This window comes from Panthera onca, chromosome B3 (assembly GCF_046562875.1).
Source record: "Panthera onca isolate mPanOnc1 chromosome B3, mPanOnc1 haplotype 2, whole genome shotgun sequence".
NCBI lineage: Eukaryota > Metazoa > Chordata > Mammalia > Carnivora > Felidae > Panthera > Panthera onca.
In genome coordinates this window covers 97,857,959-97,881,580 of record NC_138344.1, presented here as the reverse complement: position 1 = coordinate 97,881,580, position 23,622 = coordinate 97,857,959, and the positions used below count along the sequence as shown (strand labels likewise).

General features: G+C 38.1%; 2 protein-coding genes across 24 annotated transcripts in view; one reads left to right on the top strand and one right to left on the bottom strand.

The window, feature by feature from the left end:
- The window catches only part of NIN (ninein), a 99,372-nt gene extending 88,824 nt beyond the window's left edge, over positions 1 to 10,548 (top strand). For 7 of the 12 annotated variants that reach the window (XM_060619801.3, XM_078448258.2, XM_078448257.2 and 4 more), the window contains 3 exons: positions 633 to 833; positions 4,358 to 4,471; positions 6,604 to 10,548. In XM_060619801.3, coding sequence (XP_060475784.3) covers positions 633 to 833; positions 4,358 to 4,471; positions 6,604 to 6,813 — 525 coding nt within the window. In that variant the 3' untranslated portion in view covers positions 6,814 to 10,548. Of the gene's footprint in view, positions 1 to 632; positions 834 to 2,636; positions 3,131 to 4,357; positions 6,508 to 6,603 lie in introns of those variants that run through there. The other 5 variants (XM_078448260.2, XM_078448259.2, XM_078448262.2 and 2 more) reach the window with 3 other exon arrangements.
- LOC132669840 (uncharacterized) overlaps positions 1 to 23,622 on the bottom strand; it is a 57,482-nt gene that overhangs the window by 11,932 nt on the left and 21,928 nt on the right. Inside the window, exons 4-5 of one of the 12 annotated variants that reach the window (XM_081795930.1) lie at positions 16,731 to 16,877; positions 13,403 to 13,582 (exon numbers count right to left, since the gene is read on the bottom strand). The exons of 10 other annotated variants lie outside the window; for them this stretch is intronic. The gene's annotated coding sequence lies outside the window, so the exon portion shown is untranslated. The remainder of the gene's footprint in view (positions 1 to 13,402; positions 13,583 to 16,730; positions 16,878 to 23,622) is intronic. One more of the 12 variants, XM_081795929.1, reaches the window with a different exon arrangement.

The following is a 23,622-nucleotide window of genomic DNA, read 5'->3' as shown; positions in this document are numbered from 1 at the left end:
AATGGTAAGTAAAGTGGCAAAACCCTAAAGCTGAACCACTTTCTCCCCTTTGCTTACCCCAACTTGTGTCTTTATTTTTATTTTTTAATGCTTTTATTTTTGAGACAGAGAGAGAACATGAGCAGGGCAGAGAGAGAGGGAGACACAGAATCCAAAGCAGGCTCCAGGCTCTGAGCTGTCAGCACAGAGCCTGACATGGGGCTCGAACTCATGGACCGTGAGATCATGACCTGAGCTGAAGTCGGTTGCTTAACCGACTGAGCCACCCAGGTGCCCCGCTGTTTTTTTAAACAGGCATAATTAAAAGTTCTAGTGCCAGAAACAATGAAGTAGAATTCAGACACATGACTTATATCATGTAGGTCCATCATGAGTGAGGAAGTACATCTTTTAAGTCTAAAAACTTTTAAGAAATCCTACTTCTTAACTATATTATCTCCTAAGGAAAATGACCCTTCCCGTTACTCACTTCTTACTCAAGTCACGTACTGTCCTGTGTTCAAGTGATCAGTGGGTCTGAGAGGCCGTTAATGAATTCATCAGCTTCATTCCCTCTGCTTGACATTTGCAAGGGCAGCTCTGTGCTTGAAGGCACTGCGGCTGACCGGGCTCCGCCTCCCTCTGTCCTCCAGATGCAGCACCTGAGGTCCACTGTGATGCTTAGCCCATCCCCTCCCACGTGGGATCTCCAGCTGCGCCAGCAGCAAGCCTGTCCGACGGTGCCCAGGGAGCAGTTTCTGCAGCTACAACAGCAGCTGCTGCAGGCAGAAAGGATAAACCAGTGCCTGCAGGAGGAACTTGAAAACAGGACCTCCGAAACCAACACGCCGCAGGTACGAGGCTCTGTTTTCCCTCATAGTAAACTCAGATCACCTAATTTGACCTGTTTATTGGGAAGTTCTACCCGTTCAGAGGTGGAGATTAAGAACTTAACGTGTCTGTTGAAGAGTCTCACCTTACCTGTGTTTACACACCCACAGAACTGCAGTGTTGTTTGGGTTTGGTTTTTTGCAGTGATGCTTTTGAGCTCTCAGCTTCTAAGCTGGGTGATGAAGTGTTCTGGGTCTCCTTTGCACATTCGTAATCCATGACGAAGGATCAGGATCACTTAAGCACAGTGTACAGCTGACCTAACAGTTTTTGACTTGACATTTGTGCGATGCCAGAAATATTACAGAATTCAAGTTCACCTCTAAGATACGCAGTACTAACACAGGCCCCTAGGTTTTCCTGTACCAGAGGGGTGCAACCTGCTGAATTCCATAGAATTCACAAGTGGGGACTTTGTGGAGTCAGTGACATAAGGGAAAAATGTCAACTATGTTTAAAATCATCTAGTTTCAAAAACTCTTTCAGAAAATCAACATCTTTTTCCCCTTCCCTTTGAGTTAGAATCATCCTAGCTTCTTACAGACATAATCTGATACAAGCTGGATTTTCAAATAGTTCTCTTAAGTGCTTCATTCATAGTCCAGCTTTGCTTGTCGATTTTGTTTATTCAGAACCAATAAAATTAAAATTACTCCTTCGTTTGTATAATTTTAAATGAATCCTTTCTGGTTTGGATGCTCATCTTCTGTCTCTCAGTGGACATTTAATAAGGAATTTCCCCAACTCCTTTTCCCTAATTGTCTCAAAGTGGCTTTGCAAAGTCAAATTAGCACTACAATTACACAGTGGAGCAGTTCTGTCTTCCTCTTCTCGTAGTATATATCTATGGTTTGTCATTATATCTTCTGTCATCTGCCCTTTCAAACAAAAGGTTACAATTAGTTTTGTCTTTTGTGCTTTAAAAATCCACGTTTTTGGAAGCTTCCTCTATTCCACTTCAGTTTCCAAATATTAAAATTGTGTAGATGGGCTGTCAAAGATACTTCAGTAATTCATTACAGAATTGAGTTATAAAACCTTGACCTCAGTTTTTAACAGACATTGTATCCATTGCTTTCTCATTTACGCTATGTTCAAAACATGTTCTTCCAACCCACCTGCCAATGTTTAAAAATAAAAAAATATCCTTTTACTCCAATTACTTCAGGATAAGATTAAAAAAACCTTAGTACAGTTTTTGCCTAATTTTTTTCTAATGTTTATTTTTGAGAGAGAGAGACAGTATGAGCAGGGGAGGTACAGAGACAGAGGGAGACATAGACTCTGAAGCAAGCTCCAGGCTCTGAGCTGTCAGCACAGAGCCTGACGTGGGGCTTGAACTCACAGATTGCAAGATCATGATCTGAGCCAAAGTCAGACGCCCAACCAACTGAGCCACCTAGGCGCTGCAAAGACTGTTGAGGTTTTTGTACTAAAAAAAAAAAAAAACAAAAAAACTTTTTTCTCCAGCCAGATGGCAGAGTGGACTGCTTATTGTTGTCTCTAGAATACCACTGCAGGCTCTTCTGTTTCTGGCCCCTGAGCTGACACTAATTTTAAGATTACAGAACATTATTAGAATCTGCACGTCGCCTCTGTGTGTGGAGTGATGTGATTTCTTCTGCCTCTGTGTTGCTTTGCTTGCATTGTAGTGTTAATGTGTGTGCTTTTAAAGATTGTTTGCATTATAGATGTGTGAATTTAGACTCCTCCCCAAACATGATCTTGACATGGGGTGAAGTATACCACTTGCCTTCTTTCTCTAGGCCTTGCTACCGGAGCAGCGAGCAGTGCATGCAGATTCCTACAGAAGGATTGGGCACCTGTGAAAACTGGGCTGCTATTGATGACATTTCTTACCATGGCAGCTACTCAGATGCACACGCTCCCCCCCCCTCCCACACACACACACACACACACACGCAGAGACATAAGCTGGAAAACATTTTGGAATCAAGTGCTCTTTTAAATTATATTATTATTATTAAGCCTTTGCAGTATTAGGTCTCTTATTTATTAACGTAGAAATGACAGTTTGTGAATCAAATTCACAAATTTCAGCTTGTTACAAATCATTTTATTTATACCATTTAAAGAATGTGGACTTGAGATTCTTGAAAGGATGTATTCTGTATATTTTCTCATTCCATATGCTGTAACTATTTTTAATAAGAGGTACTACTTTTATATATGGAATTGGAAGAAAATTTGGGTTATTTATACTGTTTTGTATAAGATGTATCATGCTTTTTTGACAGGAAAAAGAAAAATTTTGATGAAAACAATAAAATAAGTTTTAAATATATGACTGCCTTTGTTTTTCCTCTTTGGCCATGCTCCATGTTCTTTGAGTTATATGTTTTGTTTTTTAAAGCAAGTAGAAATCAGGCATCTTTCATTTACGTTTGACCTTTAAAAAGCCATTCTATCTTTTTTTTTTAAAGCTAAATGTTCTCAAAGCTTCTTTCTTGAAATTTACTTCCTGCATTGGACTTTGACCTACTACAGTTGTCTTCAAACTAATCACATGGTTCAGTTGTTTATATCTGAATAAATGCTGTTGCTTTATCCAAACATTGGCTTCCAGTCCACGTTTGGTCATTCTCCATGCTTTTAAAACGGGTTATACCATCAGCCATTAACACCTGAGTTTTGCTTAATGCTTGAAGAACCTTTAAAAACCTGAAATTCCTTACATGGACATTTTCGTGACCTGCGGGGAGGGCAGCTGGCTGCACTCACACTCTCTTCAAAACCCGCATAACTCCTTAACCTATCACTGTTGTGTGAGAAGAGGAGAAGCCCTGGCTCTGTTTCTGCCCTCTCGTTTTATCTATGAGTTGTTTGTGGGGAGATTCTTAAGTTTTTTTTATGATAAACCCAGCCTCCAATCCAGATGTTTGCTTCACAATGGCAAGTCAAATTGGGAAACAGATGACAATAACTGGCAGGAAGAAGCCGGTTATTATAAAGAAAGGAACAGTAACACCCTCACAGTAATCAGCCATTTTACACAGGAAAAATGGACACACAAATTGCAAGCTGACTGGAAATGCTAAGTGATCCTGAATAAACTCAGTTTTGTTTTGGTCTTGAGAGACCCACAGTGTTGCCAAGGCCCAAGTCACAGATGGAAGGTTGATAACCTTATTTTTAATTTACCATTGAAAACTATTTTACTAGAAGAAGTGCACACAGGTACTAAAATGCGGGTTTTAAGAATTTTGCTTTATCTCAGGGGAAGATAGTAACACAGGTAAGATTTTTTTTTTTTTAATCTTTGATTCTCTGATAGGATTACTTTTCTCATGTGCAACCCATGCAGTGTTCAGAGCCCCCATTTCATCAGAAATCCACCCCTCCCGTTACAAAGGCACATATTTACTGTCCTTTCTCTAGGCATCTTGTGGGAAAAATAAATTACTAGGGCTTTCTTTTCGGTATGGCATATTTTTCAAATGACAACACATTTTTTTCTTCCCTTCAGGGAAACCAGGAACAACTGGTAACTGTCATGGAAGAACGGATGATGGAAGTTGAACAGAAATTGAAACTGGTGAAAAGGCTTCTTCAGGATAAAGTGAATCAGCTCAAAGAACAAGTGAGCCTCCCGGGTCCTCTCCACCCACCCACCCCACATTCCACTTTTACATTCCTTTATTGCCATTAACGTGTTAATTTTTGTTGTCAAATAAAGGCAAATTCTACTACAAACGTATAGCAGGACTTAGGATTCACTGTCCCCCATACCACTCCAAAAATATGAATTCTGTATTCTACATTATTTTTCCAGAGCTCTCCTAAGGCCTGTTTGTCCACAATTTTGAAAATGTACATTTGCTAAGAGACTCATCTGGACATAATGCATTCCTAATGAAGTTCCATGGCTCAAATTTAATTTTTGTAGTTTTTTTTTATTTGCCCAAGACAGTAAACATTCTATTTAAATAACTAGAAAATTTATGTTGGTAAAAAATGGGGAGATAATAAATGGAATTTTAGCTTTGCTGTTTGCGATGGCTATGACGACTTCAAAAAGTCTTCTGGCTATATCCAGACCCCAAAAGGCTGTGCTCTGAATTAGAATAGGGACCCTGACCTGCTGGTGGCAGGTGTGGCCTGGGTTTAGAAAGTATTTGTGTAACCACTGAAGAGACATGCAAAAAAGGACCACTCTATAGTAAAGATTTATAGCTACTTTGGAAACTGAAATTAAGACCTGGGGAGGTGGGGGCAGAAATTGTCCCACCTGGTTTTCTAGACACATAAAACTTAAGAATAATAATACCAAGAGGTCTTAATGGAGAATTAGGAACTTTTCTTTGCCCAATATCTTAATCACAAAATGGAAAGAAAAGAAAGTCTTCCACAATAAGCATTTATTCAACCCTGTGATCATTCACTTATTCAAAACATAGTTACTACATGCCAAGTCCTTTTCTAAGTGCTAGAGATATGACAGTGAACAAAATCCTGCCAATGGGGAGCGTAGTTCACATACAAGGTATTAAGCATTTGGCAAGGTGGTAATTTTAAACAAAGAAAATCCGATCCACTCTATTTTCAGCAGAGGGGAACACAGGGAAGAATACTTGATCTAACTCCATGCTTTAAAGAAAGTTTCCTGAAGGCCTCTTCAAGTATTGACAGCTGAGTAAGATTTGAACAGGTGAAGAAGTGTGAGAAGGGCATTCTAGGCTACGGGAACATCATGCAGTTACGACAACATATGGTGTGTGGACATCTACAAATATTTTGGCATTAACAGATCATAGTGTCCTGAGAGGAGCAGGAGAAGAAACGGGAGAAATAGGGAGGAGTGGGCAGTAGAGGGTCTTAGGATGAAGAGCCAGGAGTGTTTTGTAAACGGCAGGAAGGAAGGGAGAGAAGAAGGGATGAAATGTTTCCTTAGAACAGCTCAATAGGGTAGGTTAGTATGTTACACTTGCCCGTCATCTAGATTCCAGGCTTCAGGTGTTATCGTCTTTATCATTGCCCTTTGCAATGCTAATAAATTAGCCACTCTCAGTTGTTCTTTTTTCCCCTGAAACCTCTATACTTTTAGATGCCCTGGTTAAAACTGCCTGTAAAATGAGGTGTAATGAGGGAAGGGAGGGTTGGAATATATATAATAGGAACCAAAATAAAATTATCGCAAGGCCACTGACAAGTTTTCCCATCCCTTGACTATATATTTTAACTATAAAAATTAAAGTCTATCTTCTGACAAGTTCTATGTAAAAGAGGAAGAGTTAAGGAAAAGGAGCTGCCCAGATCTTACCTCTGTATTATAATACATGAACCAAATTTTAAAATAATCAGTAGGTTATAGCTATGAATGGGAAGGAAACTCAAGCATCTGTTAAGAACAGAGTTAAAGTTCACACCCTAAACCTCAGAAGTTATGAAAGTATTTTGCTATTTTTAGAGAAAGAAAAAGCAGTAACACCTAATTTACTTAGGTGGGAAAAAAAAAAGCTTTCATTTTTTGAGCTTTCAAATATCAATCTGTTCTTTTATTAGTGGCTTCTACAAACTTTATGCAAAGAAACAGCTTGGAAAAAGTGGATGTGCTCTGCCTGTATCCCTGATGCCACATCTGATGTTAAACCTGTATTGTTAAATAAAAGAATATAAGTCATTTGCCTTTATGAACAACTGTTCTAATGTCAGACCTTAAACTTAAGACAGTTACAGAAATGGAGTCAAAATGTTTCTGGTTTCTGTTTCTAGCTGTGCAAGAATACTAAAGCAGATGCGATGGTGAAGGATTTGTATGTTGAAAATGCCCAGTTGTTGAAAGCTCTGGAAATGACTGAACAGCGACAAAAAACAGCAGAAAAGAAAAATTACCTCCTAGAAGAGAAGATTGCCAGCCTCAGTAATATAGTCAGGAATCTGGCACCAGCACCACTGACTTCTACACCTCCCTTGAGGTCATAGCCAAGCCAAAGGATACACTCATTTGTGCACTTTACTGAAATGGATGGAACATTTCAGTAGGTTCTCTCAACCCTTTTTTTTTTTTTTTTTAAACCTTTACTGGTTTAAAGTTCAGCTCAACCTAAAACTGCCAGCAACAGAACTGTACTCTCCATTCACTGTAATTAGTTTTTCTAAAGAGACTCTAATGGGAGCTGCAAATAGTCACATATTTCACTGTTTAAATTATTCCCCAGTTTTGAATTTTAAAAACATACCCTGATAGCCACCAAAAAGGTGGGTATGTGAACACAATGCAAGAATCTTAAAACCCCCAGTTGTGAATAAGTTTAAAAACAAAACAATATTATGTACAAATGCTTGTGTAAATTCCAGGTATTTTAAGTTTTAGATCTGATGAGTTTGTTTTGATCTTTATTTGAAAACCAAATGTCTGTCTTCTTACACATTTAAATATGGAGAAGTCATTCTGTTTCCAATAATTTTGGCTCTTTAGTGCGAGACCCTGAGCTCAATAACCACGGAGGACAGAAGAGCCAAAACCCATGTACTTGACCTTCTAACACCTATGGCAGTATTACCACTCCTGATGGATTATGGATACTAAAAACTGATTTACTCAACTACACTGTTAACTAAGGTTAAAACTGTACTTGCTTTAAAAAACCCAACTTTCTTTAAGCATTTTTTTTCCTTCTGACAAGTTTCATTTGGGGAGCTTATCTTCTAAGAAATGGATAAAGCCACAATAGCATTTGAGCTATAAGGAAAGCACTGAACACAAACCACTTTCAACAGTTACTCTTAGAAGAGAGTTAAGCAAACCATGTGGGTTTCTCTCTCTCTAAAGTCTTGGAGTTCATCAACTCACTTTTAGGGTTGCTTCAAGAACTCAGGGAACAATATTTTAAATGGTCTTCCTGAAACAGTAGGGCCTCTTTAAGAATCTGAAATGCATAAGCCATGTGACCTTATTTGTCTTAGATTTAGAGCCATAGGATTTTTAGTTTTACATTTTTACTGAATTTACTCTTTTGGAAAAAAAAGCATTGATTTTAGCGTTAAAAACCTAACTTGAAGTTATTATTTGTTTAACAGAGGAATAGGAAGTATGGAAATTTTAACCTAACACCTCAAATCTGATCATAAGAATTTCTTAACTCTGATAAGCACTGGCATGCATTCTGAGGTAAAGGAGTGCCAAATAGGATTTTCCATTCAGTCGCAAGACCAGAACTTTCTAGAACAGTCAACATTTTAGAATAGGTAACTTTTATTTTCCCCAAGTAAAATCTTTGCTTCTAGCCCACTTCAGCTAGTCAGGCATTGGTGGAGGACTTACTATGTGTAAGACACTAACAAAGCTCATCTTAACTAGCTATTTGTTTTTGTGGGACAGCAATTAGATGAGAAAAATTCACTCTGATACATTCCTGGAAGGCCAAGCCCATCAATTTACAAGACAAATAACAGCAAAATCACATACTGCTTTATGGGCAGCAACAAAAGATGAAGCAAACCGCCTAAGAGGTCATACAGAGTTAACAAAAAAAATCTTTGGGCACCTGGGTGGCTAGTGGGTTAAGCATCCAACTCTTGATTTTGGCTCAGGTCATGATCTCACGGTTCATGGGATGGAGCCCCTCGTGGGGCTCTGCCCTGACAGCATGGGCCTGCTTGGGATTCTTCCTCTCTCTCTCTGCCCCTCCCCGACTTGTGCGCGCAAGCACTCGCGCTCTAATAAACAAAAAAAAATTTTTAACAAAATTTGCATCAAGCAACTTTAGAGCTCTTTGTGGCCTAACCATCTATTAGTCCCACCTGACAACCTACTGCCAGCACCGGAGTCCTCACTACCAGAGCTCTGACAAGGCATGGCCGTTTGTGGGACTGGAATTCACATTCATGAGACAGACCTTTTCATGTTTGGACAGCTCTTATCAGAAAGTCATGAATACCCCCCTGGAAAAATAACTAATTTTAATTCTTCCCTTTAGTTATCCTTCAAAACATTTGATGTCTGCTGTCACGCCTTCCTTAATCTTTCTTCCCCAGTACAAACATTACTAGTAAGCCCAACTACTTGTATGGCATAGGCTTTAACAGAGAATCTTTTTCACTTAAAACTGTGTTTAGACCTAGGCTACTAAGGTCATAAATAAACTATGCATCTGTGGTATATTTATGTAATATGATTCAAGTTACTCAAGGTTATTGCTATCAAAACTGAACAAGCAGATTACTCAAATTACTGGCTTTAGCATATGATCACGTGTTGTATTTTTTACATTATGAAAAGCATAGGTTAATTTCTCATTAATGTGTATTTACATGTATATAAAATGCTGTACAATGAATGTAAATAGGACTTTCTGGAAAGTTTTAGAAAACATTCAGAATCCCCTTTATCCAAAAATCAGAATGCTGCTCAAATGAAAGTTGACTCAGTCAATATCTAGGTGCTTATTCATTTCTTGCTTTACTGCACTTATAAAATTGCAAGACCAACATGAGAAATAGTTACCTTAAATTTACATATTTGTGCAGTTTATTTTTGTAGACTAGAGTGGGAATTTAGCTGGCAATTTATAATAGCACGTTATTTTATAGGCATTTAGCCACTTGTTTATTAAAAGCAGTGGTTAAACTTTCTTTGTATTTCTGAACAGTTATTTATGTTAGTTTTAGAAGATGGGATCTTCATTTCAAGGAAAGAAAATCAGGTTTGCCTTTGTGATATGTTAACTGAGACGAAAATGTGTGTAACAAAGCCTACATTGTTCTATTTTTGCTTTCTTATGCTTTTTAGAGCCTGAACTCTTAAGCTCAAGTTGTGAGGAGAGAAAAGTCGAGAGGGAGGGGTAGAACTGATCACAGTATTTTATTTTTCTAAAACTCTTTTAAAACCCAGATTTTAAAAACTATTTTAAATGTGAATCCTTCCCAGGAGCTTCAAATGCATTGCTTATGTATTTAATCTCAAGCATATTTTACATAAATAGATCACAAAATCGTGAGTTTTTAGGGTATCAAAGGAGGTCTTACAGGTCTAGTGTTTCAAAAATGTACAAATACCCAGGTCAGGTATTGTTATGATGAACTTTTTTTTTTTTTCTGGAAGAATGAATAAAAAGTCTACTTTATGGTCAACTTTGACATGTAGGAATGATTTTTTGTGGGTTTTTTTCTTGAGTGAAGAAAAAAAAAAAATGTGTTGTTTTTGTCAGCATCTTAAAAGGTATTCCCAATCCAGGCACGACTAAGTGCTTTGTAAGAGTATTGAGCAAGTCTTGTTTTGAACGGATTACCTATAATGACTCAGTGGAATGAGAGACAAGTTCGGCCAAAAGCCAAGTCAAAACCTAATAACCAAAGTATTCCATATTTAAAACTTACTATATCATGTTAGGGCCTATTTGAACATCTCATAGACTAAAACAGAAAACACTGCATGGCATATGGATAGCTGTTTAATAATAAAAGTTAGCTCTTTATTTCTCAGCTTTTTTGAATGATTTAACATTATGAGAAGACACTTTCACACCATGATTTAAGGGAACACTGGTTTTGTGGAGAAAAAAAAAACGAGTTCATCAAAAGCCATCCACAGGATAACTTTTTGAAATAAAATTGTGTATGTGTTGATATCAACTTTGTACATTTCATCTTAGCCATTCTATCTTAGGAAGGTTTTAATGTGAGCTTAAGATGTAAATAAATAATTTTGCAAACATGGCTGTTTTGTATACATCCTGAACTTTTAAACAGTGTCCATGTGTTTACCATTGGTCCTTAGAGTAAAAGCATCAAAATACTGCACTAAACACATTCTACAAATGCAGAGTCTCAGTACCCACTCCAGACCTAACACGATATCCTCATATTCTGCATTTTAAGAAGATCTGAGCGTTGGGACTCCATTTCTGTCATAGAATTAAGGACTTCTGGACCAGCCAGGTTGGGGTCTCTATACCCTGTAGTATGGTTCATAATTTACTTCTAGAATCCTGACTTAACCTCAGGTGAGGCCCTACTTGAGATTGTGGGTACTTCCAAAGTGGCTTGGTTTCACTTTTCCATCTTTAATGGGTGACTCAAACTTAGTTGAGCTGCTCGTGACTGGCTAGATATATGCAAGTATAGTCATAAAAGTTAACCTGAACGAACATTGAGGCACTAGCTGAATACTGAAACGTAGAAGCAAAATGGTGGCCAAACCAGACCCATCTCACAAGCCTTGTTTTATTTACTTTTCAAGCTTTTACTTATTTATTTTGACAGAGCAAGAGCATGTAGGGGAGAAGACAGAGAAAGGGAGGGAGAATCACAAGCACGCTCCATGCCCAGTGCAGAGCCCCATGTGGGGCTTGATCTCACAATGGTGAGATCACAACCTGAGCTGAAATCAAAAGCTGGATGCTTAACCAGCTGAGTCACCCAGGTGCCCCTCAAAGCTTTCATATCAGCCACATACTGCCTTTATGAGGCAAGAGCTATGAGTAAATTGAAACTTGTGACTTACTCAAGGTCACACAGCCAGCTAAATAGGGCTCAGGACTTAAGGCCCAGATTTGTCTATATTTTTCTATATAGACAATATAGAAATATTTGTCTATATTAATATGTTGCAGCAACACTTGTATCAATTTCTACTTCCATCAAATGCATACTATAAAGAAAAATCTAAATCATTCCTGGTTTACTGTATGATCTGATGGGGGTATTTATACACAAAAAAAGGAAAAATGTATCCATGTAGAAGATGGTTACACTTTGTTGATAGATTCAATACTATGGGCACTAGGATAAGGAAGGTTAACATCTTCAGGTATTTAATTTTTTTTAATGTTTATTTTTGAGAGAAAGCACGAGCCAAGCAGGGGCAGAGAGACGGGGGGACACAGCATCTGAAGCAGGCTCCAGGCTCTGAACGGTCAGCACAGAGCCTGACGTGGGGCTCAAACTCACAGGCTATAAGAACATGACCTGAGCCGAAGTCAGACGCTTAACGGACTGAGCCACCCAGGCGCCCCAACATCTTCAGGTATTTTAATGTAGACTGGGGAAGGTTCTTCACCTAGTCTATTAAATGTAATTGTGTATGTGCTTCATTGAGATTAGTGTAACCTGTTTGCAGTCTCATTCATCTTGCATTCAAAAAGTCATGTTTTCTGATATTTACTTGGTGTCCAATCAAATGGTTAGATTTTAGTCAAAGGATCAGAGTTTTAACCTAAATTATATAAATTATCTGTTGATTAAAAAGTTAAATTTAAATTAGATAAAATATGACATAAGTCACAAAAGTGGTTTTTATTTAGTGTTTGGTTTTTGCCTCATTTATAAATCAGGGAAAATAATTTAAACAAGTGAACATCTTTTAAAAAAAAAAAAAAAAAAAAAAAAAAAAAAAACTCCACAAAGGCAAACCATAAAACTGAAACAGTGAAATGCCAACTAAAGAGTAGTCAACTGTTGCGGGGGTGGTGCCTGGGTGTCCCAGTTAAGTATCTAACCAGCACAGGTCATGATCTCAAGGTTCGTGGGTTCGAGCCCCAGGTCGGGCTCTGTGCTGACAGCTCAGAGCCTGGAGCCTGCTTCCGATTCTATGTCTTGCTCTCTGCCCCTCCCCCACTCATGCCTCTCTTGGTCTCTCGAAAATGAATTAACGTAAAAAAAAAAAAAAAGTAGGCAACTGGGGTGCCTGGCTGACTCAGTCAATAGAGCATTTGACTCTTCATCTCGGGGTCATGAGTTCAAACCCCACATTGGGTGTAGAGCTTACTTAAGGAAAAAAGAAAAAAAGGAGGCAACCACGTAAAATAAAGCTGGATACCCTCATGTTAAAAGTATTTAATTCTAAATGCATGAGATATGCTTTACTAGTGAAGGCAAAGTAAAAATCTGAACAGTCCTTATAGCCCAGATGAGCATTTACCAAACATTTTTCTTTCCTGGTTGGAATTTTATCTGTCTTCAAGATCTCAAGCAGGCACCAACCCAGTCCCAGGCGCTAAGATGTTATCCAGTATTGCAATGCTATGGACAATAGGGATTATTCTAGAAAAATGTCAATGTTAAAAAAGCAGAAAAAGAAGAAAGAAAAAAAGAAAGAAAGAAAAAGAAAGGAGAAAAGCTTGCAGAAATGTTCTAAATTAAAGGAGACCAAACACACATGACAACTAAATGCAATACCTACTCCTAGGTTATAATTTTATAATGGAGAAACCAAGGGGAAAAATGGGAATATGGATGGTGTAGTGTAGTATTTTATCAGTGTTAAAAATTTAATGACATTGATAATTAATGTGTTTATGTAAGACTATTGTAAGGAAATATACAATGAAGTTTTTTAGGGATAAAGAACCATAATGTATGCAACTTATTCACAAGTGATTCAGAAACAAAATTACATACACGCACACGTGTGCACGCACACACACAGAACAAAGTAATGAAGCCAAATGTTTTTTTAAAAATGGGGAAAGGTTATGCAAGTATTTGTAATACTCTTGCAACCTTCTTTAAGTTTGCAATTATTTCCAAATAAAACGTTTCCACGTATAACATATACTAAATGTGAGGGCACCTGGGTGGCTTAGTAGGTTAAGTGTCCGACTTGGGCTCAGGTCACGATTTTGTGGTCCATGAGTTCAAGCCACGCATCAGGCTCCGTGCTGACAGCTCAAAGCCTGGAACCTGCTTCAGACTCTGTGTCACTGTCTCTCTCTCTCTCTGTCCCTCCTCTGCTCACACTGTGTCTCTATCTCTGAAAAATAAATAAACTGGAAACTGACTAGCAGCCATTTATGGCAGGTAGAAAACACACTTTATCCATGTCTACAAATGCTTGTACTCTCCTGCTACCCTAGGAAGAATGTGACCCAAAGAAACAAACTTGTTGCAGCTAGTTTAATTTAAAGGGGATTTACTATAAGGAATCAAATTTGTTTAATGGAACCCAAGGGCAGAAAATATAGACAGACTTCACTAAAGACCTTTGGTATTCTCCCCTACCACCCCGCCCCCATCTCTATCCCTATCTATCTCTCATCACATGGTCTCTCATTTTTGCTTTTCTCCCTGTACCAGTGTGGTGGGGGGGGGGGGGGGGAAGCAGCATTAGTGTTTTCCTGCTTTCTATCACGTCCTTATTCAAATTCCAAGTAGAATCCAATCATTACTTCCAAGTCACAATTTCAAATTCTTTAAAAATCTGATTAGGTCATGGAAAGAGCCTTGCCTGGTCAGTCAACTATGGATACCAAGAATCAGGGTCTTGGGGTACGGTACAAGCTGCAGAGGCTACTGCGTGAGACAGAATACTCTCCTATATCAGGGGTTACAGCAGACAGTGAAGGAAAACTAGGCTAAAGATATGCAGACAGTAGATAAAAACAGCTTTAAAGGTAGAATTTCAGGGGCACCTGGCTGGCTCACCCAAGGACAGAGAGAGAGAGAGAGAGAGAGAGAGAGAGAGAGATAGAGAAAGAGAGAGAGAGAGAGAGAGAGAGAGAGAGAGAGAGAGAGCCCAAGCAGGCTCCTCACTGTCAGGGCAGAACCCCACGTGGGGCTCGAACCCACAAACCATGAGATCATGACCTGAGCCTAGAGGAAGAGTTGGATGCTGCATCAACTGAGCCTACCCATGCACCCAGATAAGTACCATTTAAAAAAAATTTTTTTTAACGTTTATTTATTTTTGGGACAGAGAGAGACAGAGCATGAACAGGGGAGGGAGGGGCAGAGAGAGAAGGAGACACAGAATTGGAAGCAGGCTCCAGGCTCTGAGCCATCAGCCCAGAGCCCGACGCGGGGCTCGAACTCACGGACCGTGAGATCGTGACCTGAGCTGAAGTTGGATGCCCAACCGACTGAGCCACCCAGGCGCCCCAATAAGTACCATTTTAAATGCCACCTGGTGATAAATGTAATTGCTCACTATTCCTGTTATTCCTACCTTTTGTCCTTGTTCCCTGCCCCCACTCCTTTGTCCCAATTCCTACATTTTCTCCAGATATCACATATAGCTCCATCAGAGTGTCCACCCAAGTCACAGTGGGTGTAAGAAATACCACCTACCATAACCCACTTAAACAGGACAATCCTGTAACAACTTATTTAAAATATTGACCAGGAAGGCAAAAGTTAAAGGTCTTTTCAAAAATATAAAAACCAATGAGTCTGGGTGGCTCAATCAGTTCATCTGAAGCTTGATTTCAGCTCATGTCATGATCTCACAGTTTTGAGATCAAGCCTAACATCATTTAGCCCCGCATTTGGCTCTGTGCTGATAGGGAAGAGCCTGCTTGAGATTCTCCTTCTCCCTCTTTCTGTCCATCTCCCACAGTCTTTCTCTCAAAATAACAGGAAAAAAATTTACATCTATCTATATATACATATATATATATATATATATACACACATATATATACACCCATATACATATATATGTACATACATACACATACACACACATTATACATACATATATATATATATATATATATATATATATATATGAAGAAGGCTTAAATTTTGTATTAAGACCATGCATAAAAGAAATTCTGTTGAAATTTTTCAAAATATTTTCCCTTAGTCTCAAGGACTGGTGTAGGAGCCCCTCCTATGTGCTCATAAGCACCTTCCGCATTCCCAGGTAAAATAGGTACCACTCTGTGTAATTGCCTACTGCCTTGTCTCATCTCCATTAGACTAAGACCTTTTAAGATAAGAAGTAGTGCCTTATTTACCATGGTATTCCCAGTTCCCAAGTCAATGCCTGAAAAAAAAAAAAAAATTGGTGCTCAATTAATATTCATTATATGGGTGGAAGGTGTATAGATTTCTCAGATTTTCATCCTGTAATGGCACTGCACTCACAGGAGACTAAGTATCCCTATTGTTGTATGTATAGGATTTATGGTGCCCTTCTCATTCTTTATTGTTTATTACAGGACCAAAATTTGGAGCACCTGGGTGGCTCAGTCAAGCATCCAACTTCAGCTCAGGTCATGATCGCATAGTTATTCAGTTTGAGCCCCAGGTCGGGCTCTGTGCTGACCGCTCAGAGCCTGGAGCCTGCTTCAGATTCTGTCTCTCCCTCTGTCTCTCTGCCCCTCTCCTGGTTGTGATCTCTCTCTCTCTCTCTCTCTCTCTCTCAAAATTAAACAAACATTAAAAAAATTTTAAGTACCATAATTTTAAAAAATAGTAAGAAGTTGTAGAAAAATTTCCAGGTAATTTAAGAAAAACTCATCTTCCAGCATGATAAAAATCAAGTGCTATATTCCAGCAGTTGAAAGAATACATTTCCTGTCCAGGCCCATAAATCACAATATATTAATTCTGACAAAAAGTAATACAAACTCATGACACTGACATTAGTGGTTTCTAAGACAGTGTAACAAGTTAAATACCACTCTTTCTTTAAAAAAAAAAGAAAAAAAGAAAAAGAAAAAGAAAAAGAAAAAAAAGGAAAGGAAAAAAAGGGCAAATTTCTAGTGAATTTTTTTTGGATAGAGATGCTGGGTTTAAATTATCACATGTAATGTTACAATTGTTTAATCTTTGCTATTTAACAAATTGCAACATTCTAACTTTTCTGGTAAAAGCAAAAACGCACAAGTTGGCTTCTGCTCTGAGTGCATGCAATGGGGTCAGCCTCTGCCTCAAGGTTTGTGCCTGGATGGGATTTAAAAGTCTTCCTACATATGAATTTTAGGATTGCTTGTTCTAGTTTCAAGAAGAATGCTGGTGCAATTTTGATTGGGATTGGAGGGTGGGTGATGGGTATTGAGGAGGGCACCTTTTGGGATGAGCACTGGGTGTTGTATGGAAACCAATTTGACAATAAATTTCATATATTAATAAAAAAATAAAAAATAAAAGTCTTCCTACAATAAATTGTCACCCACCTGTTTGAACCTAGCAATCTCATGATACAAGACAGTCTCTTCCCATCCACTCTTTTTTTATTTCTATTCTTCCGCTCATTAGACATGTACTTTAAAATGAAGTTAGGCAAGAACGAAGGCCACTTCAGAACAATTCCTTAAAATTTCCTACCAAAATGAAAAATAATTTTCCAACTTCTTAAATTCAAAGATTAAAGACTACACACATTTTTAAAGAATATTCCGAAAAAAAAATTTTTAAAGCACTATGAAGTAAACATTACCCCAAATCCTAACACCCAGTAAAAGCCACTATTAATATTTTGGTGAACTCTCTCCTATGTGGAATTTAAAAACAGATAAAAATAGGGGAAGGAAAAATAAGATAAAAACAGAGAGAGGTGCCTGGGTGGCTCAGTTGGCTGGGCTTTTGACTTTGGCTCAGATCATGATCTCGTGGTTTGTGGTTGGTGAGTTCAAGCCCCTGCATCGGGCTCTATGCTGACAGCTCAGAGCCTGGAGCCTGCTTTGGATTCTGTGTCTCCCCTTCTCTCTGCCGCTCGCCTATGTATGCTCTGTCTCTCTCTCCATCTCAAAAATAAAATAAACATTTAAAAAAATTTTTTAAAAAGATAAAAAACAGAGGGAATGGGGCACGTGAGTGGCTCAGTCAGTTAAGTGTCTGACTCTTGATTTTGGCTCAGGTCATGATCTCATTGTTTGTGAGATACAGTCCCATGTGCTGACAGTGTGGAGCCTGCTTAGGATTCTCTCGCTCTCTCGCTCTCAAAAATAAACATTAAAAACAAAAAACAGGGAGGAAAACAATTAAGAGACTCTTACGTATAGAGAAGTGAGGTTTTCTGAAGGGGTGTCAGGTGGGGCAATGGGCTAAATGGGTTGTGGGCATTAGAAGAGGGCACTTGTTGGGATGAACACTGGGTGTTATGTGTAAATGATGAATCACTAAATTCTACTCTGAAACCAATAGTATACAATATGTTAACTAACGTGAATTTAAATGAAAATAAATTTTGTTGAACTCTTTCAGACATAATTTTGTGCTTACATATGTACACATACGCACATATTCACACAATTTTATGTAAATGACAGCATACGCATACATGTGTGTATACATATACACACACATACATGCGGTTTGCTCCATAATTCTCCTATATAACAGATGTCACATTATCTTCCTTGACTAATGTAAGTCTAACTTCAAGCTCCTCACTCTGGTGTCAGTGAGTTGTTGTAATTTGATGGTTACAACCATCCTTTTTAAGATTGTACAAGAGTCCCAGCTATTAACCATTAGGCTACTACCCTCTTTTACTCCCATTTATTACAGAGTTTAACATCTGGATCAATATTTTCCAGACAGCTATTCCTGTCATTATTCTTGACGACTTCAATTTCCATATAACTGACAAGAGTCCAGGGGAGGTGGTGGAGTTTAATTAGATAGCAATTCTTTTGAGAAGTTGGGTTGTAAAAGGAGGTAGATATGACCCACAGAGAAGACTTGTTTTTAAGATAGAAGACACTTAAGTATCAAACTTGAGTCTAATGGAGATCAGACAAGTGAGTTAAAAAGTAAAAAAAGGAGGAAATAACGGATAAAGTGGTCATGATAAAGGGACAAAAAGGCAAGGAGATTGAAGGTATGTCCAGGATAGAAGTTTAGGGAGGGAGCACAGAATCTAAGCTAGGTGAAGAGGGCAATGGAAACAGGAGATGGATGTGGGTGAGTGGTTGCCATATGCTGCCAAGTAGTAACGTCAGTGTTTGGGAGTAAAGTTTTTTTTTTTTTTTTTTTAATTGTTAAAGTGTATTGAACTACAGAGGAAAACTCCACATATAGCTAAACAGTTTCCATTACAGATCCGGTACAGTTCTACTGTTTTTTTTAAATCATTTTTAAAATGTAATTTATTATCAAGTTGGCTAACATACAGTGTATACAGTGTGCTCTTGGTTTTGGGGGTAGATTCTTGTGATTCAACACCCAGTCCTCATCCCAACAAAGGCCTTCCTCAATGCCCATCACCCATTTTCCCCTCTCCCCCGCCCTCCCCTCATCTCCGCCTCAATCCTCAGTTTGTTACATATTTAAGAGTCTCTTATGATTTGCCTCCCTCCCTCTCTAGGAGTAAAGATTTTTTGAAGGGACAGTGCTACAGTAGATGAGTAAAAGGAAAAAAAGGATGGTCAAAGAGTGGGATGTTAAAAGGATTCCTGACATAGTACACATAAAGGTCATAAAGTGGGGAGAGGAAAAGATCAGGAGAAATGAAGAGATAAAGGATATGAAAGGCTAATATTTGGGACTGCTTTCTTGTCAGATGTCTGTCCCCATCATTTCACCAAAACTGCACTTGTCAAGGCCACTAGGAACTTCAAGTTATCCCATTCCAACCTGTACTCCACAGAGCCTCCAAAAGAAGTCCTAAAACAAAATTGTAGGCCACACTAAAACAAAATTGAACATCACATTCTTGTTTAAAGTCTTTCAGTGTCTCCCAATAACCTCAAACTCAAGTCTCCATTCTTTAAGATGGTCTATATACAAGACCTACATGTTCAGAACCTAACTTCCCACTCTTGCTCAATGTACCTTTGCCCCACAACAATTCAGTCATACTAAACTTTGGTCAACTTCCCAAAGGGCAAGTCTGTCTTTTCATAGGCTGTGTCTTTTTGGGAAGGAAAGGCAGAACAAATAGTTGCCTTGAATTAGCCCTTTCTCACATCTTCCTGAAAATAAGAACATTGACATTAAGCCATTCAGGGTATCACCCAAATTTCAGACTACATTCCCTAGCTTTTTCAGTAGCTGGGTGTGGCCATATGTCTAAGTTTTGGCCACTGATATGTGAGAAGTCTGGGATGAGGTCTTAAAGGGATGAGATACACCTTTTTGGTGACTTCTTTGTTCCTACTATCTGGAATAAAGATGATGGCTGGAAATCTAGCAGCTATTTTGAACCACAAAGGTGAGGGCCTCATCCCACAGGTGGAAGAGCGGATTGCTGGAAAGAGCCCATCTCTCAAATTGATGTAGTTGTCATGTGAGGCCTGAATTGAATCCATCTGCAGTGGTTATTCAGCCATAAAAGAGGAAATCTTGCCATTTGTAACAATATAGATGGACTTTAAGGGCATTATGCTAAATGAATTAAGTCTGACAGAGAAATACAAACCATATGATTTAATTTATATGTGCAATCCAAAAAAACAGAAACGAAGCTCATAAATACAGAGAACAGATTGGTGGTTTCTAGAGGCAGGGGTTGGGGAGGAGGATTAAATGGGTAAAGGGGGGGGGGTCAAAAAGTACAAACTTCCACTAATAAAATATGTAACACTTGGAAATGTAATCACAGCAATGTGACTATAGTTAATACATCACTGTATATTTGAAATTTGCCAAAAGAGTGGATCTTAAAACTTCTCATCACAAGAAGCAAAGTTTGTAACTATAAATGGTGATGGACATTACCTGGACTTGAAATGTATACAAATAATGAGCTGTTGTACTATACACCTGAAACTAATGTAATATTCTATCACTTTTACTTCAATTAAGAAATAAATTATTGAAGACTCCAGAAAGTTTTGTTTATGTGGGTTATATTCATATTAAACATACTGAAAATTAAGATTGAGAAATTTATTTTAAAAATCTCGGGGCGCCTGGGTGGCGCAGTCGGTTAAGCGTCCGACTTCAGCCAGGTCACGATCTCGCGGGTCCGTGAGTTCGAGCCCCGCGTCAGGCTCTGGGCTGATGGCTCGGAGCCTGGAGCCTGTTTCCGATTCTGTGTCTCCCTCTCTCTCTGCCCCTCCCCCGTTCATGCTCTGTCTCTCTCTGTCCCAAAAATAAGTAAAAAACGTTGAAAAAAAATTAAAAAAAAAAAAAAAAAATCTCTGGAACATCTTTACATAAAAGGAATAAACTTTTAATTTGTTTAAACCATTTTAATTTTGATTTTGTGGTCACATGCAGCCAAACCTAATCCTAATGGAGACCAGGAGGCAGTTGGGTATTGGGATGAGATAGAGTGGTTTTGACATTTTAACTTGAACCCAAAGAGTATAGAAGATGCATGTCACTCTGGGAAAGATGGAAAAGACCAAGAAAGGTAGAGTTTAGTTCTATTAGTTGGCTTTCTAGAAAAAACAGGGTAAAGTTTTATTTTAAAGGGGATCTATCTACTAGGAAAGGACAAAAGTGGTATCTTGAGAGAGAGAGAGAGAGAGAGAGAGAGAGAGAGAGAAGCAGCAGGGCGTAGTGTTAGAACCTAATTAAGTGCAGTAGTTTTATTTTGACATCAACTTCCAATGTGAAAGTCTCTAAATTCTGCTTTTCAAGTAGTATTAACTTGGCTGCACTTTGACCCTGAAATAAGATTGTTCTTAGTCTCATTAAACAACAGGCAGAACTAGATAATCACACATACGGCGTGTGTAAATACATGAAGTTAGGGTCTTTAGAAACAAAGCCATAAGGTTTTTTTCCCCACAGATAACAGTATAAGGACATAGATACAGGGAAGTTTTTTAAAGATTTTCTCACCTACCTGGGAATACTCACTCACAATGAGGATCTAAAATGAGGAGGAGTCAAAACAGGTAGTAAAATACATTGAGAGCATCTTTAAAGATTCCTTTTGAAAGATCACTTAAGCTTTTTTGTATTTTCTAAGAATACAAAGGCTGTCAAAAATAACTAGTGGGAACACAATAGTTCAAAACTTGTAGGATCCAGCAAAAGCAGTTCTAAGGGGAAAATTTATAGTAATATAGGCCTACCTAGAGAAACAAGAAAAGTCTCAAATTTCCTTACACCTAAAGGAACTAGAAAAGAAGAACAAAGCCAAAGTTAGTAGAAAGAAGGAAATAATAAAAGATCTGAAAGGAAATCATTAAGACTAATAAATAAAAATACAAAACATCAATGAAACCATGTACAAGTTGTTTACAAAAATAAAATTGATAAACCTTTAGCCAGACTCAAGATAAAGATGGATGGGGTGCCTGAGTGGCTCAGTTGGTAAAGCTTCTGACTTCAGCTCAGGTCATGATCTCGTGGTTGGTGAGTTCGAGCCCCACATCTGGCTCTGTGCTAACAGCTTGGAGCCTGGAGCCTGCTTTGAATCCTGCGTCTCCCTCTCTCTGCCCCTTCCCTGCTTGTTCTCTGTCTCTCTCTCTCTCTCTCTTTCTCTCTAAGAGTAAGTAAACATTAAAAAAACAAAAAAGAAGAAAAATAAATGGAGGACTTAAATAATACCAAAAATACAAGAGAAGTAGCAACGAACACCACAGAAATACAAAGGTAAGAGACCAGTATGAAAAATTATAGGCCAATAGATTGGGCAACCTAGAAGAAATGGATAAATTTCTAGAAATATACAATCTTACAGAACTAATCAGGAAGAAATAGAAAATATGAACAGACCCATTACTAGTAATGAAATTGAATTGATGATCAAAATACTTCCATCAAACCGAATTCCAGGACCAGATGGATTCACAGGTAAATTCTACCAAACATTTAAACAAGACTTCGGATCTATTCTTTTCAACCTATTCCAAAAGGTAGCAGATGGGAAGTTTCCAAATATCCAAGTACATTCTATGAGTCTAGCATTACGTGGATATCAAAAATCAGACAAAGATGTTACCCCCATCCTCACACCAAAAACAAAAACAAAAACAAAGGAAAACAACAAAACAAACAAAAGCTACAGACTAATATCCATGATGAACATAGACGCAAAAAATCCTCAACAAAATATTACCAAACAAAATCCACAATATAGTAAAAGGATCATTTACCATGATCAAGTGGGGTTTATCCCAGGGATATAGATATGGCTCAGTATCTGCAAATCAATCAACATAGTACACCACATTAACAAAATGAAGGGTAACAATCATATCATCATCTCAATAGATGCAGAAAAAGATTTCACAGAATTCATCATCTGTTCATGATAAAAACTCTCAACCAAGTGGGTTTAGAGAGAACATATTTCAACATAATAAAGGCCACATATGACAAACCCACAGTAACATACTCACTGGTGAAAAACAGAGCTTTCTCTCTAAGGTCAAGATCAAGTCAAAGATGTCCTCTCTCACCACTTTTGTTCAACATAGTACTGGAAATTCTAGTCACAGCAATCAGACAAGAAATAAAAGGAATACAATTGGTAAGGCATATGATATTTGCAGATGACATGATACTATACATAGAAAATCCAAGATTCCACCAAAAAACTCTTAGAAGTAACAAATGAATTCAGGAAAATTTTAGGATATCACATTATAGAAACCCAACTAGTTTATATATATTAAACTAGTAATGAAGTAGCAGAACAAGAAATAAGAAAAACAGTTCCACTGACAGTTGTGCCAAGAACAATAAAATACCTAGAAATAAACTTAACCAAGGAGGTAAAAGACCTGTACTCTGAAGACTATAAAACACTGATTAAAAGAAATTGAAGATGACACAAATGGAAAGATATTCTCTGTTCATGGATGGGAAAAACAAGTAATGTTAACATGTCCATACTACCCAAAGCAATCTACAGATTCAATTCAATCCCATCATATACCAATAGGATGTTTCACAGAACCAGAACAAATAACCCTGAAATTTATATGGAACCACAGAAGATCCCAAACAGCCAAAGCAATCCTGAAAAAGAAGAACAAAATTGGAGGTATCATAATCCAGATTTCAAGATAAAAGCTACAAAAGCTATAATAATCAAAACAGTATGGTACTGGCACAAAAACAAATGCAGAAATCAATGGAACAAACTAGAGAGTCTGGAAATAAGCACATGGTTATATGGTCAATTAATCTCTGCTGGCTGCCTGGTTGGCTCAGTCTGTT